Source organism: Electrona antarctica (assembly GCF_951216825.1).
Source record: "Electrona antarctica genome assembly, chromosome: 9".
NCBI lineage: Eukaryota > Metazoa > Chordata > Actinopteri > Myctophiformes > Myctophidae > Electrona > Electrona antarctica.
Genome location: NC_136790.1, coordinates 8,283,667 through 8,305,670, shown reverse-complemented (window position 1 = coordinate 8,305,670; position 22,004 = coordinate 8,283,667). Strand labels below are relative to the sequence as shown.

The 22,004-nt window shown below is 41.1% G+C and overlaps 1 protein-coding gene across 2 annotated transcripts; it reads left to right on the top strand.

Annotated features, from left to right (window-relative positions):
- Nucleotides 1–420: 420 nt before the first annotated feature.
- LOC306930420 (sterile alpha motif domain-containing protein 9-like) lies at nucleotides 421–19,510 on the top strand. Of its 2 annotated transcripts, XM_079511381.1 has the most exons (6): nucleotides 421–512; nucleotides 2,447–2,563; nucleotides 4,323–4,439; nucleotides 6,276–6,392; nucleotides 13,073–13,127; nucleotides 13,580–19,510. In XM_079511381.1, exons 1-6 carry the CDS (start codon nucleotides 442–444, stop codon nucleotides 18,575–18,577), a joined length of 5,475 nt encoding a protein of 1,824 aa, XP_079367507.1. In that variant the 5' UTR covers nucleotides 421–441; the 3' UTR covers nucleotides 18,578–19,510. The 2 variants fall into 2 exon arrangements, with proteins under 2 accessions (XP_079367507.1, XP_079367508.1); XM_079511382.1 differs by lacking the exons at nucleotides 421–512; nucleotides 2,447–2,563; nucleotides 4,323–4,439; nucleotides 6,276–6,392 and adding an exon at nucleotides 11,964–12,024.
- Nucleotides 19,511–22,004: the final 2,494 nt, after the last annotated feature.

Genomic DNA, 22,004 nt, shown 5'->3' with positions numbered 1-22,004 from the left:
TTTGTCCCTCCAGTCGGTAAAATGAGTCAGTAGCTCTGCATACTGCAAGGCTTCAATGTGATGTGCTCTTATAGCCAAACCACACTAGTAGGGACTCCTTGGGACAAAACTGTTTTAAGGTCAACCACACCAATGCAACTCATTGCAACTCAATGACTTGCATTGGTGTGGTTGACCTTAAAAACCGTCTCGTCCCGACTCGACCCTTTGGTGTGGTTTGGGTTTTACAGGCATTCACCAGGCATTCACCAACCATCCAGGCAACCCACCAACTGTTTAAAGTTAACATAAAGCATAAATCAAACAAACACACCATGCTGGCTGGACACTATTTAAAATAAGACCATATGATATAAAAGTATTTATTTTTTTCATGTTGGTTGTCATCCTGTCAGGGTTCACCCGGAGAGACCAGAGTCTCCTGTACCCAGCTGTGTCTCCATGAAGAGTGACCACTCTATGGATAAACATATTCATTTCAAAGATGGGCATCACTCTACTGATGAGAAAAGGTCAGAATGTGGTGGTGGTGTTGTTTTATATTATATACTGTATACCTATTTGAATTGTATTTTTTCAGAAACGGATACAGGTCAAGCGGGCACCTTTGACATCTGGTAAAATTGGCTATTTAAAAAATATATATATATTGGAAAAATGGTCTTAAGTAATGTAAAGTATATGATGTGAACATACACGATATATCATTATCAGACTTAATTTATCCTGCATTTGAAGCAATTGATGGCATAGTAGACCTTAATTGTCGAATGTTTAAGCATGTAATTATCATGTGTACTTTCTTTTAATTAAGACCATTTTTCCATTTTGGACAAAATAGCCAATTTTAAATCAAGGTGGCCAGATGTCCATGGTCAGAAACATCTATAGCCATTTTAAATTATATTACATAAACAAACGTATATTGTTCAAACAATGTTTTTAAACATGTTCAAGCAGGGAATATGTATTTACTGGGACTTCTCGTTGTTATGTAGATAATGGGTTAACTGTTATTGTCATGTCATTGATCATGTCATATAGCCTGTACACCTGTTGTGTCCAAAGGTTGATAATCATTCAGCTGTTTTTTGTGACCACAGGTCGCATTTACTATGAAATTGTGCATTTCCCATCAGTCAGTCAGTCAGTCAGTCAGTCACCCCAGGCATGACTATGGTCATGCCTCATAAGGGATGGAGATCCCTGATGTCATCAATATTAAGCCCATATATGGAGATCCCTGATGTCATCAATATTGGTCAGCAACTCTACATCTGACCTCAAACCCTTAGATCTCCATATATGGAGCTGACCTGCTCTGACATCCATATGTTGATCCTCCCCACCCATCCTTCCTCTTCGATGTCTCCCTTTTGACTGCTTGCTACCTGTCCATTTAAACTCTATACGGGCCTGCCCCAAAGTTATTAGTGCAGCCATGTCCGGCAGCCGGCGAAAACTAGAGTTCTCAACAGGCCCGAAAATTAAGGCCCGGCCCAGCAGCCCTACCTGGGCCCTCATCAAGCCCTGTACACTGAAGACACTGCCCCTGCTGCCACCCATAGATCTCCATATATGGAGCTGACCTGTTCTGACCTCATCAAACCCTGTACACTCAAGACACGCTCCATATGGCCAGTACAGAATTAATTCCATAATTATGTTGATCTGACCCCCCATGCCAAAGCGCCAGCGCTCGCCCAGCAGTCTGCTGCCTGTCACCCAGGCGGATATGTTGATCTAACCCCCCATTCCAAAATGCCAGCGCTCACCCAGCAGTCTGCTGTCACCCAGGCGGATGCATGCACGCGACTCGCCCTCAGGCGTCTAACGGCCGGGCTCCACCGGGCGCGTCAGCGTCGCGTCTCCGTCACCGTCAGGGAATGTTCCCTTTTTAATCAATGAAGGGTGGCTCCACTGCCCGCGTTGCGTTGCGTTGACGGAGACGCGACGCGTGCATTAAAATTGAACCGGTGCGTTTTTTGACGCACGCGACGGAGACGCAACGCGTCCGGTGGAGCCCTGGCGTTACTGGTAGACTTTAAACATCTTTGTCCCTCCAGTCGGTAAAATGAGTCAGTAGCTCTGCATACTGCAAGGCTTCAATGTGATGTGCTCTTATAGCCAAACCACACTAGTAGGGACTCCTTGGGACAAAACTGTTTTAAGGTCAACCACACCAATGCAACTCATTGCAACTCAATGACTTGCATTGGTGTGGTTGACCTTAAAAACCGTCTCGTCCCGACTCGACCCTTTGGTGTGGTTTGGGTTTTACAGGCATTCACCAGGCATTCACCAACCATCCAGGCAACCCACCAACTGTTTAAAGTTAACATAAAGCATAAATCAAACAAACACACCATGCTGGCTGGACACTATTTAAAATAAGACCATATGATATAAAAGTATTTTTTTTTCATGTTGGTTGTCATCCTGTCAGGGTTCACCCGGAGAGACCAGAGTCTCCTGTACCCAGCTGTGTCTCCATGAAGAGTGACCACTCTATGGATAAACATATTCATTTCAAAGATGGGCATCACTCTACTGATGAGAAAAGGTCAGAATGTGGTGGTGGTGTTGTTTTATATTATATACTGTATACCTATTTTAATTGTATTTTTTCAGAAACGGATACAGGTCAAGTGGGCACCTTTGACATCTGGTAAAATTGGCTATTTAAAAAATATATATATATTGGAAAAATGGTCTTAAGTAATGTAAAGTATATGATGTGAACATGTACGATATATCATTATCAGACTTAATTTATCCTGCATTTGAAGCAATTGATGGCATAGTAGACCTTAATTGTCGAATGTTTAAGCATGTAATTATCATGTGTACTTTCTTTTAATTAAGACCATTTTTCCATTTTGGACAAAATAGCCAATTTTAAATCAAGGTGGCCAGATGTCCATGGTCAGTTATATTCATAACTAGTCATTATATTACATAAACAAACGTATATTGTTCAAGCAATGTTTTTAAACATGTTCAAGCAGGGAATATGTATTTACTGGACTTCTCGTTGTTATGTAGATAATGGGTTAACTGTTATTGTCATGTCATTGATCATGTCATATAGCCTGTACACCTGTTGTGTCCAAAGGTTGATAATCATTCAGCTGTTTTTTGTGACCACAGGTCGCATTTACTATGAAATTGTGCATTTCCCATCAGTCAGTCAGTCAGTCACCCCAGGCATGACTATGGTCATGCCTCATGACATCACATGACATCATAAGGGATGGAGATCCCTGATGTCATCAATATTAAGCCCATATATGGAGATCCCTGATGTCATCAATATTGGTCAGCAACTCTACATCTGACCTCAAACCCTTAGATCTCCATATATGGAGCTGACCTCCTCTGACACCCATATGTTGATCCTTCCCACCCATCCTTCCTCTTCGATGTCTCCCTTTTGACTGCTTGCTACCTGTCCATTTAAACTCTATACGGGCCTGCCCCAAAGTTATTAGTGCAGCCGTGTCCGGCAGCCGGCGAAAACTAGAGTTCTCAACAGGCCCGAAAATTAAGGCCCGGCCCAGCAGCCCTACCTGGGCCCTCATCAAACCCTGTACACTGAAGACACTGCCCCTGCTGCCACCCATAGATCTCCATATATGGAGCTGACCTGTTCTGACATTCCATATGTTGATCTGACCTCATCAAACCCTGTACACTCAAGACACGCTCCATATGGCCAGTACAGAATTAATTCCATAATTATGTTGATCTGACCCCCCATGCCAAAGCGCCAGCGCTCGCCCAGCAGTCTGCTGCCTGTCACCCAGGCGGATATGTTGATCTAACCCCCCATTCCAAAATGCCAGCGCTCACCCAGCAGTCTGCTGTCACCCAGGCGGATGCATGCACGCGACTCGCCCTCAGGCGTCTTACTGGTAGACTTTAAACATCTTTGTCCCTCCAGTCGGTAAAATGAGTCAGTAGCTCTGCATACTGCAAGGCTTCAATGTGATGTGCTCTTATAGCCAAACCACACTAGTAGGGACTCCTTGGGACAAAACTGTTTTAAGGTCAACCACACCAATGCAACTCATTGCAACTCAATGACTTGCATTGGTGTGGTTGACCTTAAAAACCGTCTCGTCCCGACTCGACCCTTTGGTGTGGTTTGGGTTTTACAGGCATTCACCAGGCATTCACCAACCATCCAGGCAACCCACCAACTGTTTAAAGTTAACATAAAGCATAAATCAAACAAACACACCATGCTGGCTGGACACTATTTAAAATAAGACCATATGATATAAAAGTATTTTTTTTCATGTTGGTTGTCATCCTGTCAGGGTTCACCCGGAGAGACCAGAGTCTCCTGTACCCAGCTGTGTCTCCATGAAGAGTGACCACTCTATGGATAAACATATTCATTTCAAAGATGGGCATCACTCTACTGATGAGAAAAGGTCAGAATGTGGTGGTGGTGTTGTTTTATATTATATACTGTATACCTATTTGAATTGTATTTTTTCATAAACGGATACAGGTCAAGTGGGCACCTTTGACATCTGGTAAAATTGGCTATTTAAAAAATATATATATATTTGAAAAATGGTCTTAAGTAATGTAAAGTATATGATGTGAACATGTACGATATATCATTATCAGACTTAATTTATCCTGCATTTGAAGCAATTGATGGCATAGTAGACCTTAATTGTCGAATGTTTAAGCATGTAATTATCATGTGTACTTTCTTTTAATTAAGACCATTTTTCCATTTTGGACAAAATAGCCAATTTTAAATCAAGGTGGCCAGATGTCCATGGTCAGAAACATCTATAGCCATTTTCAATTATATTACATAAACAAACGTATATTGTTCAAGCAATGTTTTTAAACATGTTCAAGCAGGGAATATGTATTTACTGGGACTTCTCATTGTTATGTAGATAATGGGTTAACTGTTATTGTCATGTCATTGATCATGTCATATAGCCTGTACACCTGTTGTGTCCAAAGGTTGATAATCATTCAGCTGTTTTTTGTGACCACAGGTCGCATTTACTATGAAATTGTGCATTTCCCATCAGTCAGTCAGTCAGTCACCCCAGGCATGACTATGGTCATGCCTCATGACATCACATGACATCATAAGGGATGGAGATCCCTGATGTCATCAATATTAAGCCCATATATGGAGATCCCTGATGTCATCAATATTGGTCAGCAACTCTACATCTGACCTCAAACCCTTAGATCTCCATATATGGAGCTGACCTCCTCTGACACCCATATGTTGATCCTCCCCACCCATCCTTCCTCTTCGATGTCTCCCTTTTGACTGCTTGCTACCTGTCCATTTAAACTCTATACGGGCCTGCCCCAAAGTTATTAGTGCAGCCGTGTCCGGCAGCCGGCGAAAACTAGAGTTCTCAACAGGCCCGAAAATTAAGGCCCGGCCCAGCAGCCCTACCTGGGCCCTCATCAAACCCTGTACACTGAAGACACTGCCCCTGCTGCCACCCATAGATCTCCATATATGGAGCTGACCTGTTCTGACATTCCATATGTTGATCTGACCTCATCAAACCCTGTACACTCAAGACACGCTCCATATGGCCAGTACAGAATTAATTCCATAATTATGTTGATCTGACCCCCCATGCCAAAGCGCCAGCGCTCGCCCAGCAGTCTGCTGCCTGTCACCCAGGAGGATATGTTGATCTAACCCCCCATTCCAAAATGCCAGCGCTCGCCCAGCAGTCTGCTGCCTGTCACCCAGGAGGATATGTTGATCTAACCCCCCATTCCAAAATGCCAGCGCTCACCCAGCAGTCTGCTGTCACCCAGGCGGATGCATGCACGCGACTCGCCCTCAGGCGTCTTACTGGTAGACTTTAAACATCTTTGTCCCTCCAGTCGGTAAAATGAGTCAGTAGCTCTGCATACTGCAAGGCTTCAATGTGATGTGCTCTTATAGCCAAACCACACTAGTAGGGACTCCTTGGGACAAAACTGTTTTAAGGTCAACCACACCAATGCAACTCATTGCAACTCAATGACTTGCATTGGTGTGGTTGACCTTAAAAACCGTCTCGTCCCGACTCGACCCTTTGGTGTGGTTTGGGTTTTACAGGCATTCACCAGGCATTCACCAACCATCCAGGCAACCCACCAACTGTTTAAAGTTAACATAAAGCATAAATCAAACAAACACACCATGCTGGCTGGACACTATTTAAAATAAGACCATATGATATAAAAGTTTTTTTTTTTCATGTTGGTTGTCATCCTGTCAGGGTTCACCAGGAGAGACCAGAGTCTCCTGTACCCAGCTGTGTCTCCATGAAGAGTGACCACTCTATGGATAAACATATTCATTTCAAAGATGGGCATCACTCTACTGATGAGAAAAGGTCAGAATGTGGTGGTGGTGTTGTTTTATATTATATACTGTATACCTATTTGAATTGTATTTTTTCAGAAACGGATACAGGTCAAGTGGGCACCTTTGACATCTGGTAAAATTGGCTATTTAAAAAATATATATATATTTGAAAAATGGTCTTAAGTAATGTAAAGTATATGATGTGAACATGCACGATATATCATTATCAGACTTAATTTATCCTGCATTTGAAGCAATTGATGGCATAGTAGACCTTGATTGTCGAATGTTTAAGCATGTAATTATCATGTGTACTTTCTTTTAATTAAGACCATTTTTCCATTTTGGACAAAATAGCCAATTTTAAATCAAGGTGGCCAGATGTCCATGGTCAGAAACATCTATAGCCATTTTCAATTATATTACATAAACAAACGTATATTGTTCAAGCAATGTTTTTAAACATGTTCAAGCAGGGAATATGTATTTACTGGGACTTCTCGTTGTTATGTAGATAATGGGTTAACTGTTATTGTCATGTCATTGATCATGTCATATAGCCTGTACACCTGTTGTGTCCAAAGGTTGATAATCATTCAGCTGTTTTTTGTGACCACAGGTCGCATTTACTATGAAATTGTGCATTTCCCATCAGTCAGTCACCCCAGGCATGACTATGCCTGTAATGTTATGTAAAACAAATACATAACTTGCATAACTTAACCCACAGGCAGAACATACAGGCGTTTTAGGCAGTGTACCCTTAACCTTGATGTATAACGTGAACAGCTCACTGAGGGGCTTGAAAGCGCTACAATGATACTGTTTGTTGACACATCCAGCCTTTTCATAAACTTAAACATTGGATTTCTTAGAAGTGCTTTAAAAGTCCTCACTCCAGCAGTGATCTGGTACCACTGCCCCCTCTGGGTTGTTTAAGGAGTATTCTCATGGCATCATTATATGCAACTTGCAACCTGTGCATGCTAGACTTTTTATAACATGACCACAGGTGTGCAGTATAAAGCAGTGTGCAATATGCCTTGAACAGAACTTTCGGGCAATAGTGTTTGCTTGAGCATACAACTTCTGACAATGTCTGTATATATCGTCATTTGATCCGAACAATTACTTGTTCCATAATACATTTGTTTTGGCCTCGCATTAACTTTATGCACCTCACTGAGGCGCTGGACAGACTCACAATTCAATTCATACACAGTATATTCTTTCCTTTTTCTTCTTTTTTCTCCATTCATTTATGATTTCTTACTTTTAATCCATGCTAAATATCTCTGTATTTCAATATTCCGGTAATCATTGCCATAGTGTGTTTATTTCAGTAGCAGGGGCCTCAGGGCAGGGGTCTCTCCACATACATCTAATGAAGTCTATGTACTTGATATGAGATAGAACTTGTTGTTGTCCTAATTGCAGCATGTTCATTATGGATATGAGATGCATCTGTTAGCCCAGGGGTTCTCAAACTGTGGGTCGCGAGTCTCGCGACCCCTAGGGGGGTCCCCAAATTATATATATAAAAAAAATAAAAGAAATTGCAAGTGAATGGCTGGAAAATGGAAATGAAGAGTTTACATAGTACACAGAGTACATGCATACACTTTCCTTAATGATTATATCTGGTTTCAGTATTTATTTATGATATATTTTCTCTATTATTGTCTCCACCAGGCCGAAGGCATGGGGAGAGAGTATGTTTTGCACTCCGTCCGTGTGTGTGTCCGTCCTTCCGTCCGTCTGTTAACAGCTAATCTCCGGCACCGTTGAGGCAGCTTTTCACATTTTTTACCTAAAACTGCACCGATCTGCGTGAAACGTTGCATGCACACTCCCTAGAGGCCAAGGACAAACCTTTGACCTGCATTCTCCGCATCTGCCTTTTATAGCGCCACCAGGAGGCCGACTTTTGTAAAACACATCTTTTGATATTACTCCTCCAGATTCTCTCCAAAAATCTCACAAATCGTTACACAGTATCTCTATGGTCATGTGCTCAAGTCGGATCTGTCCGATATTTCATATTCCATCCTAATTGGCTATAATTGGCTTTCACAGTTTGCAAGATTGCCCCATTTTGAACAAAAGCCTCAAATCATGAACGCAGCATGCAATTTACGTGAAATCTTTCACACATTTTCTTACTAGGCTGAGGAATATATCCCACCCTTTTCACATTGGCCTGTTATAGCGCCACCAACAGGTTGATTTTTGCAAAACACATTTTTGGAACAAAATGCCTCAAATCATCCAATTGCCATCAAAGGCGTATGAAGAAATGGCACCCTTTTCACATTGGCCTATTATAGCGCCACCAGGAGGCCACAACCTGTGCCCAGAAGGGCACTTTTTCTAGTTAAGGTTGTTTTTGCAGTCAGTTTGGGTATTGGGGGTGGGGAGGGGGTCCCGAGACATGGCCAAAGCATTTCCGGGGGTCCCCAGCCAAAAACGTTGAGAACCCCTGTGTTAGCCAGTAAGGTCGTCTTTATTCTTATCCTGTTTTATTTCTTCTTATCATATGTCCAACACTAGATGTATCCCCCCTCTATCTCAAAGTCAAAGTCGTACGATTTGTCACACACGTTACCGCAGTGAAATTTGTTCTCCGCATTTGACCCATCTCTTGGAGCGGTGAGCCGCAGACAAGGAGCGGTGAGCTGCAGCCGTGCCGCACTCGGGAATCATTTGATTAGTTGATTTGACCCCCCAATCCAACCCTTTGATGCTGAGTGCCAAGCAGGGAGACATGGGATCGAACCCCGACCTCCCAGTTTCAGGGCGGACACTCTAACTAAGGCCACTTATATATATAACGGAATGACTGTGTGTGTGTGTGTGTGTGTGTGTGTGTGTGTGTGTGTGTGTGTGTGTGTGTGTGTGTGTCACCTGCTTTCACCCACAGCCAAAAAGGAGGAAGCTCAAAGTCTAGACATTAAAGTGCATGACAGTGAATTACACCTTTAATGAGCCTAACGATATGCTGTTGGAGGACAAGCATAAAACGTTTTTTTTTGGTACAGTACTGACTACAGTATGTGGACCATGGTGACATTGATAAATTCTTGATAAAATAGCTTCTAATATATTATTTAGGCCCCAAAATCTATACATCTCAGTCACACTATTAAGGCAACCGGCCAGTTCCACGCGCTGCACAAGGTGCCCTTTTTCACTTGAGCACCTGCCCCTCAAAATGTCTGTGCACGCCACTGCATCCAGTCCTAGTATTTCAGAAATAACAGACCTCACTCCAACCAGGCTTGGTTATCTGAACTGACTTGTATATTACATCATTTGTGTGTTTCACAACAACAGTGTTGATATAAGAAGAAGAAGTGCAAACTTTGTGAATGACAAAGAAGTGAAAGTATTTTCCTACAAAACACTGATTTGCAGTTACAAAATAGTCATACGAAACGAGGCAAGAAAAGGCAGATACTGCAACAATACAAATCTGCTTTATTGATAAATAAAATTAATTTTGATCACGCTTTTACCCATTCACACACACACACACACACACACACACACACACACACACACACACACACGCATGCACGTGCACACACACACACACACACACACACAATAAAAGCCTTCTTTGCTGGTGATATTACATTACCATCATGTTGCAAATTATTTCAGAGGTTTTTATTCCTAAACGACTGTTAAAATCTGCCATGGGTTTGCAGCACTGTAATTGCAGGGGTGGCACTGCAAGCCAAACAGAGTCCATATTATCAATAATCTAAAGCAATTGTTTCTCCTGTACCCAGCTGTGTCTCCTTGAGTGACGAGTCTATGGATCATCCTATGAATTTCAAATATGGACATCACTCTACTGATGAGAAAAGGTCAGAATTTGAAACAAAGCCATGTTAGGTTTCAGTGACACTTTTCATCAGCTCTCTTTGCTGAACTTTCTGAAGCCTTTTATCTTCTTGTCCGGTTGATTCATTTCCTCTTGGTGATTTATTGAAACTTTTATTAACAGTTTGTAGAATGGGTACATTTCAAAGGAAGTACAGGTCAATACAAAATCTCCTACGAGGATAAAACCAGAAAAAGCAATAACACTTGTTTACATCAGGGTCCTCCATTTTCAATTCATCAATACATTAAAATTACATTTAATTAATTACTGATTTGCTTATATTATATTATTATTATTATTATTATTACTTGCACAAGCAGAGCGTGCAAGTAATGTTTTTTGTCCGGTGCTCCGATGCGTATGTCCCGTGGCAGCGTATGACGTAATGATTAATTTGTGCGTGATATGGCATTGGTGTCAGATTACATACATGTATACATAGGGACATTTCCTTTAATCCACCCGACACTGAAACATATCATTATTACGTCACCATTGAGAGCCAGTTATACCCTGGCATTGGTACATATCTTCATCACGTCATACGCAGCCACGGCATACGCATCAAATGACCCAAGTAACCACAGTATACTGCTAATCAACTTACAAATTACATATACATAGAGGCATTTCCTTTAATCCACCCGACACTGAAACATATCTTTATTACGTCACCATTGAGAGCCAGTTATACCCTGGCATTGGTATATATCTTCATTACGTCATATGCAGCCACGGCATACGCATAAAACAAATTTGAAAGTTCGTAGCGATCGACAGTACTTGCACGCTTGTGCAACACGCAAGTAGGCACTCGACAGAGTGCAGTTCTAGTTATTATTATTGAGAGGCACTAGCCTCTCCTATGTCCAGCTTTGAGGGTCTGTGTAAACTCACATTGAAGACAAAAGTGTGTAAACAAACATTGAAAACAAAAGTGTGTAAACAAACTTTGAAGACAAAAGTGATGCAAATTGTGATTGGCCAGAATAAGTGATGTATGATGGATAACGTATGATGATAAGAGCGCCCCTCACTTCACACGGGTGTGATCTTTTTTTCCCCCCGACTATTATACAGCCCCTATAAACGTTCTGTGACTGGTGTCATGTGAGTCAATACATCATCATACTAGTGTACTTAGAAGTATGTACAACTGCTTGAGGGAAATTGCAACCACACTTGCACTTCGCCAGAATCGCACCTTTCTAGTTATTATACAAATTCATATAGTTTAAATATTAATACAAATCTTGCTATTGACCTAGGCAGATTTCACGCAGCTTTTTGAGAGGTGCCAATCTCTCCTTTAATGTGTCTGTCTGTAGTGTATGTCCATGTGTCTCTATGTCTGAGTATGACCTATTGACCCCTGCAGCTGATTGGCCTATTGACCCCAATGAAGGTCTGTATTCACACTGAGCAGTCAGCTAATTGGGGTCACATCACACACACACACACACACACACACACACACACACACACACACACACACACACACACAAAAAGCCTTCTTTGCTGGTGATATTACTTTACCATCATGTTGCAAATTATTTCAGAGGTTTTTATTCCTAAACGACTGTTAAAATCTGCCATGGGTTTGCAGCACTGTAATTGCAGGGGTGGCACTGCAAGCCAAACAGAGTCCATATTATCAATAATCTAAAGCAATTTTTTCTCCTGTACCCAGCTGTGTCTCCTTGAGTGACGAGTCTATGGATCATCCTATGAATTTCAAATATGGACATCACTCTACTGATGAGAAAAGGTCAGAATTTGAAACAAAGCCATGTTAGGTTTCAGTGACACTTTTCATCAGCTCTCTTTGCTGAACTTTCTGAATCCTTTTATCTTCTTGTCCGGTTGATTCATTTCCTCTTGGTTAACAAGCTGGCTGTTGGTTTTCAACTAAGTTATTTGGGATTTTTTTCTGAAACCTTTTGCCCAAACGAGAAAAACGGCTTAACTCAATAAGACAACTTCTTTCCTCTTTTGTTTTGACCTTAAAATTAGTTACATTATTAGTTAGTACATGTAAGTACAGTACAACCTTAAACAGAGAAAAAGACAAAAAATTAAATACAAGCTGTCATTAATCAAACAAAGAACTGAAATTCACTAATTTCACTTAAATAAAAACCATGGTTACTAACGTCATTTCAATAATTCAAATAAACAGGTCATATTAACTACAATACTCAACCAATAGCATCAGTTGTACTTGTACTAAAGCAACATAATTATAGCATTTACATGTGGTCTAGCACAAAATCATTAAGTAACTTGCATCAAACATAAGCAATTCAATAATACTACAATGCAGAAACACTTATCGGACCAGTGGCATTCACCTCGATGGCTTGACAGGTTTCAGTCTTCATAGCTCCAATCTTTGGTCAGTCTTTCTTGTTGTTCTCCTTGTTCTGTTCCTTCCATGCAGTGTTCACCAAAAATCTATGATGTTCACCACTGCTGCTTTTCATACTGAACAAACACTTCCTGTTTTCTGTGCCTCTCCTCCCCAATCAGTGATTGCCACCAGCTTCTGACTTCTGATCAGTGATTGACACCAATAATTGACACCAATTAGACCAATTAGTGGTTTTGACAGCACACAGATAGTGGGGCCTAAGTTCAACCGTTCTCTTTCAGACATATTTTCACATTAACATTTCTTTGATTCAGGCCACCTTGTTTATTATAGCAACACCACACTGATTAGATTAGACAATTTCTGGGTGCAGATATGATATAATCTACATTTGAGAGAAAAGTACAATATGGTATTGATTATCTCTCCTCTCTCCTGTGATCAGGTCTGTGAGAAAAGAAGACAAAACACTGCCTGTTTCAGGGACAGAAGGAGAAAGGGTATGTCAGACCTTCTGCTTGATACTGAGTAATACGTTTTTGAATAAATACTCACTGAGCAATAATAATCTATATCTAGACTAGTACATCTTATTATCGCTGCCGGGTGTCCAACATCAGTACTTTTCAGAACATTTCCATTGATTGAATGTAGTTATTATTTAGTCACAAGCTCTTATTAATATTTACATTGGTTAAATATTTATAAAAACCCACTGACATACTTAACCACTTTCAATCTATTTTGTGCATGTCGTTATAGGGGAACTACAAAAATAGCTCAAATAGCAGATCTTTGCATGAAACCATCATGCGATGAATATTTAATAAGGGGGGAAAGAAAGCAACAATGATGAAATATAAAGATAAAGGCTTTTAAACGATGAGCTAATAAGCATAAAACTGATAGAGTGCCTGTTATTAATATGCCACATTTCTCCACTATTATGCAGAGATCAAATGTCCCAAGTGAATTCCCTCTCATGATTGAAGACTGGACAAAAGAGCAAGTGAGAAAATGGTTGGTCGAGAACCTTCGAGTGCCACAACAAATTGCACAGAATCTGTATGACCAAGAACTGTCAGGAGCATGCTTGGCTGATTTTGAAAAAGAAGACCTTTTAGATTTAGATGTACCACGTGCGCCAGCAAATCAAATCTTCCGACAAGTTCAGAGATTGAAGAAGGAGACATCTCTGAAAGGAACGAGGACAAATCAAACAAGGACAGAGACACATGATGAGGCTGTGGAGGCGGAAACAGCGTCACTGGACTCTGGATTTCAAAGTCAAAGCTCCTCATTGGAGTTAATACAGACACTGAGAGATGTAATCAAATCTGTAACAGCTCAAAATAGAACAGGTGACAAGAGCTTAGACAGACAAACCACCAGCTCTTCAGTAAAAGATGAAGTCACAACAACATCCTTGGGGAGGCACATAAGTCCGACCCGGCCCTTTGACAAAAGCGACCCAAACTTCATTTACAATCAAAATGATATTCTTCCCCTGAAGACTGGTCCAAGTAATCTCCTTGATCCTGTGCACGAGAACCATCTCCTAGAGGAAGCTCAAGATAGAACAGGTGACAAGAACTTAGATACACAAACCACCAGCTCTTCAGTAAGAAATGAAGTCACAGCAACATCCTTGGGGAGGCACATAAGTCTGACCCGGCCCTTTGACAAAAGCGACCCAAACTTCATTTACAATCAAAATGATATTCTTCCCCCGATGACTGGTCCAAGCAATCTCCTTGATCCTGTGCACGAGTACCACCTCCTAGAGGAAGCCAGCGAAAAAGAGATGCTCTATGAATTCACAAAGGAAGTATTTTGCTTTGCTGCAAGCTGCATGAATTCGCGCACCAATGGTACCATTCATTTTGGAGTAAATGGCCAGCCAGGACAAGCACATGGTCAGGTAATTGGACATAATGTCACCTCTTTCAATACATACAATGAAGCATTTGAATTAGGACTAAAGGAGCACTTTGAAGAACAACACATAAATGCTGCAAAAATGTGCATCAGGCCTCCCCAGTTCTTCCGTGTCCAGTGTTCAGACGGAACAACATCAGACAAATGGGTAACGGAGGTTGATATTGTCCCGACATATGCAATGACACAAGAGAGTATTTTCCATTCTTCCTTACACATAGTATCAGCGACACAGCAACACAGCAAAACTGAATGCCTGTTTATCCGGGATGGCCCCACGGCCGTCAACATTTTCGCTGACCCAAATCCTCGGAAAGCCCAGGAGGAGATGAAAAGAATAATTGACAAAATAAAATGTTGGGCAGCGGCACGCAAGTCTGCAGAGGAGAGGGATATTAAGCGCCCAAGTCAAGGACACCAAGGTCAAAGGCTTAAACAATTGATAACATTGGGAAAAGACACATTGGACAATTCTGTCAATGTCATAGCTGTTACTAACAAGTGCATCTCAAGTCAACTGGAGCACCTAGATTTTCTAAAAGAGTTGAAGTTGTTTGCTGTACTTGAGTTTGACCCTGAATCTGAAGTCAATGGAACGTGCAATTTTCATCGCACGGATCACATAGCTAATATTCACTACCCAAGGATGTACAATAACCAGGACAGCATCTACGAAGTCATTGCAAAGCTAAACCTGTTTAAACAAACAAGCTGGGTCTTCTGCAATGGACGGGCAAATGAAGAAAGTGAGATGGACATACCGCTTACTACTGGTGAATGGCTGAAGAAACGCTCTGCAGAGGTCAACAACATGGTTTCATTCCTCTGCTCTCCAGATTTGCTCTCTAGGAAGCAACTCCTTGTTATCTTCTTTCTTCACTCAGCAGTTACTGATATCTCAAGCCCCTTTATGGAGACCTTTTGTGCAATCTATCGTACATTGGAAGGAGTCAACAATATGATGTGCATATGCAAAGACTCAACTGTGTTCAGCCAATGGAAACAACTGGTAGAGATTCGCTGCAAAGAGGACATCACAAGTAAATGTATCTATGAACTGAGTCTTGATGAAATCAATTGCACGGTTAAAAAAGTAAAGGAGCCACAAACACGGTCTTCCAGTAGATACCTGCCATCCACTGGTTCAAGCTCTGTCCTCCTGAAAAAGAAAGATGAGGAGTTGATGACTGTTCTAGACATCTTGAGTGAGAATGAATGTGAGAACACAGAAATTGAAACAAAGGAGACTTACCAGGAGTTCAAGATGAAAACGGAGGAGGAATTTTACAGAGGGGGTCAAGTAACATGGTGGAACTTTTATCTCTCAGAGGGACCAGGCTGCCTGCCATTCATCAAACGAGACACATATGATGAGCTCTACAACTTAATCACTCCAGTAGAGGGCCACGTGTTTCGATGTGTCATGATTAATCTATTCCATCACCCAGGTTGCGGTGGAACTACCCTGGCAATGCATGTTCTCTGGAACTTGAGGAAGAAATTCAGATGTGCAGTTGTGAAAAACAACAAGGCACTCAACAGTGAGATTGCACGTCAAGTCACAACCCTGCTGACATACGGCAAACAGGAGCAGTCAAGTTACACACCTGTTCTCCTCTTGGTGGACAACTGGGATGACATAGAGGACCTAAAGCAGTGCATTCTGAATATGGTCAGTGTGAGGATGCGAGGGAACAACCTCATGGTAATCATATTGAACTGTGAAAGAACCCAGTTCCCTTCTGAGAGCTCTAGGGCTAGTCGCATTGCAAATGTATTTATCACCAATAAGCTTTCCTCTTTGGAACAGAGCTTGTTTTCGGAGAAACTTCGACAGCTCAAGGATTACCACACAAAACCTGATACATTCTATGCCTTCATGATCATGACGAACAACTTTAGTGAGGATTACATCAATAATCTGGTGAGCAACATCCTTAAAGATCTGGACACCTCTACCAAACAGGGAAACCTCCTCTCTTTCTTGGCTTTGCTTAACACTTACGTTGATGGATCCTTTATGTCTCTCTCACTATGTGAAGAGTTAGTAGGTATCATGAATCCCCTGTGGAGGAGAGAAACTCTTGAGGAAAAAATGAATCCCTATTCCACACTGCTGATCCATTTCACTGTTGAAGAGCATGGCACCTATCAGGCAGTACGCTTCCTGCACCAGATGATTGCTAGCAACTGTCTTACAGTTCTTAGCCAGAAACACAAGCTTTCTCTTGGTGATATAGCAACTAACCTATTGCACTGTGACACTCTGTACAAATCTTGCATGGGACGGGATATCCTGATTCAAAGAATCCAAAGTATGCTGATCACACGTCAGAGAAAGGACTACGGAGGTGACAAAGACACATTGTTCTCCCCTTTGATTGAGGCAATAGGTGAAAAGGAAGGTCCAGGCCATGTTGAAGAAGTTTTGAAAAGAGCAATAGTCACATTCGAGAAAAGTGCAACATTGCCGCAAGCGTTAGCAAGATATTTCTACCTGGAAATAAAGGACTTTGAATCAGCCCTCCACTGGGCTAAGGATGCACAACAGAAAAATTCTAAAAATTCCTACATTGCAGACACAGTTGGACAGGTGTACAAAAGCCACCTTAAATATGAAATTGATCATTCTGAGAAACTTACCCCTGAGATGCTTGACAAATGCATAACATTGGCTCGCATGGCTGTGAAAGCATTTCAGGATTCTCAGAAGCTTGCCAAGAACGATGAGGCAATAGATGCATTTGATTTGCGTACAAGAAAAAGACGATCCTACAATACATCCGTCTACTTAGGAGAGATGGAGGTAATGATGATCCTTTTTGACATTATCAAAGAAATTCCCTTTTTCAGTTTTTGTGACAGATACAAGAGGGATAAAATGCGCCAGTTCCTCAAAGGTGGCCTGTCAGTGAGCAAATTTGAAGAAACCAGCGATACATCCAGCAACAGTTTTGTTGCTGTCCTGGGAGACCATGAACACTTTCTGGTCTCTCTGAGGCTGAAGGTGAAAGAAATTTTCATTTTCTTTGAGAACTATTTCACATTACTAAAACCTAAGTCATTTGAGACAGAACTTGCAGAAAACAGAAACAAACACAAAATATCAGAGTACTTCAGAAAGTACACACAGCTATTTTGTGAGTCAGCACAGGAAAAAGCATCTGAGAAGGCCAGTAAGCCCAAACTTAGTCTGCATCAAGACATAGTTGATACCCAGCAGTCTCTGGAAGTGAAGCGAGCAGACTCATTTGCTGGGCTCCTACAGTGTTTGAACGAGAAGTCTGGTGGAGAAATGGAGTGGATTCTAAAAAAATGGGAGTTCATCTTCACCAACTCACCCAATAAGAACATGTCCAACACAATCAACTTCATCATGGCCAACATTGTCCTTCAGAGCCTCAAGCCCAAATCCAAACTGTTGAAGAAATATGATGAGTTGGTCTCCATTCTAAACGATGCACTCCTAAATGAGGGGACTAATTCAAACAGAACAGAACTCTACTACCTTGCCATGCTGCTCATGTGGCCCAGGAAAGACCACATGCATGAAGACCCAGCAGTATTTAGAAGCATCAGTACCTATGTAGCGTCAGCTAAGAAGTCATTTCATCGCCGTTTCTCTTACTTGTTTCCTGCGAGGTCTGCAATCGCTCACTTCTTCCTTGGGAATGCAAGTGGACTACAGAGAGTAGTGCCAAAATGGAGGATTGATGAAATTGTGACCACCGCTTTAAAACGGCATGCCTCTTCCAGGGGCCTAAACCAAATGTGGCTGAGTGGCGAAGTGTGGAAAGAGACTGAGGTCAAGAAGATACTGCTACGGGTTAAAGGGAAATCAGAAAACAACACCATTCATGTTTATTATGGAGGCAACATTAAAATACAGGTGCGTCCTGTTTACCTGGGTGGACTCCGAAGTGGTAACAGCCAAGAAGAAGTATCCTTCTACCTCGGATTCAGTATGGAAGGTCCTGTGGCATATGATGTCAAATATGAAAATGAACGATGAACAAATCTCCTCACTGTATATGTAAGTAACATATAAGTACACATACTGATAGGCCTATAATGCATAATTAAACTTTAATTTAAAATCCAAGGAATAACAATATAGGCCTAACTGTTAATATATTTTACAGATTTTAGCGCAATTAAATACCATCACTCTTCACAGGCTAAAACATGCATCTGATCTAAAGAAACAAATTGCTTCTTGTTTTATTATTATTTCATCACAATGTCACTAAACTTATTTTCTTTCTTTGTCTCCTGAGCAGATCTATATTGGAGTCTCAGCAGCCATATGGGGTGAAGCCTGATCTGCGTGCAAGTGCCAAAGCATAACTTTTGGTTTGGCTGAAATCTGAAATTCAGATTCTGATTATTGATTTGTGGATTTTGTTTTCCTTTTTGTTGTCAGTCAGACTATCAACTCTTCATGGGTCAATTTTGCAAAAATATCGATATTTATTGTAGGCTATTTAATGAATATCAGTCATTCCTGTAGGCCAGGCTATACTCATTTTCCACTACAGAGAGCAAATTATTTACCCTACAAAATACTATTTTTCATTTGACATTAGTATTAAAATTTTAAAAATGTTTACATAAACGTGACAACACATTGTATAGACGGGATATGAATATGTGTGTGCATTGAGATGTTGACTTGCTCTTTGATGTGCCTTGGACACAGAGGTTTGAAAACTATACTGTCAGAGACAATATTCGTTTTCATTTTATTTGTTGTAGCCTATTTGCTTATTATTTTTTAAATGGCACCATTGAAATTAGGCTATAGCCTAAAGTGTCATTCATATTGGTAGGCTACAAGAAAATGACAATGTGACAAAAGTCTGCTTTTCTGTAAGCTTATCAGAATATGACCTTATTGTGCAATCATCCAAGTTGAAAAATAAATTCAGTCTGTGGATTAAAAATACATTGCATAGTAATCACGTTTCTTTTGTTATAGCTGTTTAGTCACAGATGACTCACAGTTATAGTTACAGACTCAAGGCAGCAGGGGGCTTGTGTGACACTTGAATGAATTCAAAGTGACGCTTTGAATGACACTTAAATTGACCATAGAACCTCAATCAGGCAAGATAAATCTCATTAATATGTGTTCGTATACTGTAGTTTGACAGAAGTTGGACCGTTGCGTTGCTCTGTTTGGTTAAACCAGTCTATGGGTTAAAGTTAAACCCTGCCTGCAGGAATGGGAATTTGTACCGCCGGAAACAGCCAGTGGAGGGCGACAGAGATATGCACCTTCCAGAACAAAAACGTAAAATCGTTCTATCACACTGGCAACCTCAGCTGTGCCTGTGTTTATTAACTGCAATAAACATTTCAATGATCAATTCTCAAAAGGTCTATATATCCCATAAAGTGAGCCTCCTGACATGTATAGTGCCTATTGTAGCCTACTGTACTGTAGATGGCTACACAATAAGGTTAATTTATAATAGACATCAGCTGAAATATAACTTCACTCATGAAATCAGTGTTCATTGAATTAACAATTACATTCGCCATGAGGGATTGTGACATGCTTTTGTGTAAAGGTTCAGAATTCAGAAACATGTAACACACAAATGTGTTTATAATTAGGTTTATTGCAGATTAGGCTACTGCTAAAAGAAGAAATGTTTATAGAATGTGTCCAATCATTAACCAAAATATTAATCAAATCAAATTATGTGTTTGGTTAAATGTACCTATAATAACCAGTTCATCTGTGTCCAATATGGCAAAATAATTAACTGGGGGGGAAAAAATGCCTGTGTTGTGTGTTCCAATGGATTCAATTATTTCACAAGCACTTATGTTAACACATTACCAGTTATTAATAAAATAAGTATAATTATCTAATTGTGGGAGTTTGGAAGCGCTCGCTTTCAGTAAAGCAATGTCCTGCTGCCTCCTGATATGTGCAAATTCAAAACAGGTGGTACGCAGGGCTGTTGAGTGGTATCCAACGAGCACTTACGAACTCAATATTTGAAAAATAATCATCTGCAGGGAATTTCTTGACAGACTGTAGCTTATGTCTACAATTTTATGAAACAAACACTTTGCAGATAGAAAGAGGATAATTCAAGCTTTTCGTACAGCTGCAATGTTGAGTTTGAGGTTGTTGGCCACGGTCTCACCTGCATAAGGTCTATGGGCCGTCGAATAAAGCTTGTTTTGACATGGAGCGCAATCTGGGAAAGGAATCCAAGATAATAAAGGCATTTGAAAAGATGTTTACGAGTGAATCAGGTAGGGTGTAGGTGAACTGTAGGGTGTAGGTGAACTGGCCTATAGGCGGCCGCTTGGGGCACCTTTTTTAATTGTGGTCACACTTCCAGGGCTGAGATGGGGCTGTCACCTGTCGCTCGGCTGCTCGACCTGTCCAAAGGGCCACCCTTCCTGGGTACCAGATGGGACGAGTGACATCCTCCTAGTCTAGAGCGTAGTGAGTTCTCTCTAACACCCTGCCAGGCGCTCCTCTGCTGCACATGGAAAGAAAATTCCACTGCCGTGGGCTAGTCTCGACTTTAGTAAAAATAAACAAAACTACTTCGCTACTCGCTCACCGAAACAAAGCTGTTTTGTGGTGTTGAATGTCTATTCTCCAGGGTGGGAATCCTCTCAGTATAATATTTCTTTAGGGCTTTTTGTCAGGCCGTCAGGGTTAGGGTTAAGGTTAGGTATAGTATAGGTTAGGTTAGCTAGGTCAGGGTCAGCTATTTAAAATGTAATGGTCTAGTGATCTCTCTCGGCTCTCTCGGCTATGGCTTATTGTGCGTATTCAATATAGCATATAGTTTATATTTTCTCTCCTTTCTTATTATATTGCTTGGCCCCTGTTATCGCTGCTTGCAGCTATATTTTTTTATTACATCAGTTGCCATTTTATCACTGGAAAGATTTGCCTCTAACATGGAACCCAGGTAGGTAATTTCATCTTTTATTGTGATAATATATTGCTGTCCTTGGATAGCCTACTTGGTACACAGGCAGTATAGCTGCATGCTATGCACACTACTGCATTGCCAAGTATGAGCACCGTAGATGTAGGCTACTGGTTATATTAACCTGCTCCACGGAGAGAGGAAAAAAAGAGAGGAGAATAGAGGGAAAGAAAGATAATTGGGAGGATGAGAAAAAGACTATCCATGCAACAATTTGTGAAAATCACACTGATTCTTCCTTATAATGAACAAACTTTATGAATGTCGAACTCTAGGCTAAAAGCATCTTTTAGGCTTTGCACCTTTTTATTTTATTTGTTGTACTGCAGTACATGATAGTCTATTCGATCCACTACAAGGGATTTGAACTGTAGGCTAATCTATCACATACACGTACATATAGTGGCAGCGGTGGCCGAACGGATTGCGGAGCGGTCTTGATACCGGAAGGGATCGCCAGTTCGAATCAGC

Excerpts from the sequence above, each read along its gene's own strand:
- LOC306930420 (XM_079511381.1), top strand. The coding sequence starts at position 442 with ATGAAGAGTGACCACTCTATGGATAAACATATTCATTTCAAAGATGGG. Across the intron at positions 513-2,446 it reads CACTCTACTGATGAGAAAAG|GGTTCACCCGGAGAGACCAG; the intron begins GTCAGAATGTGG and ends TCATCCTGTCAG. Across the intron at positions 2,564-4,322 it reads CACTCTACTGATGAGAAAAG|GGTTCACCCGGAGAGACCAG; the intron begins GTCAGAATGTGG and ends TCATCCTGTCAG.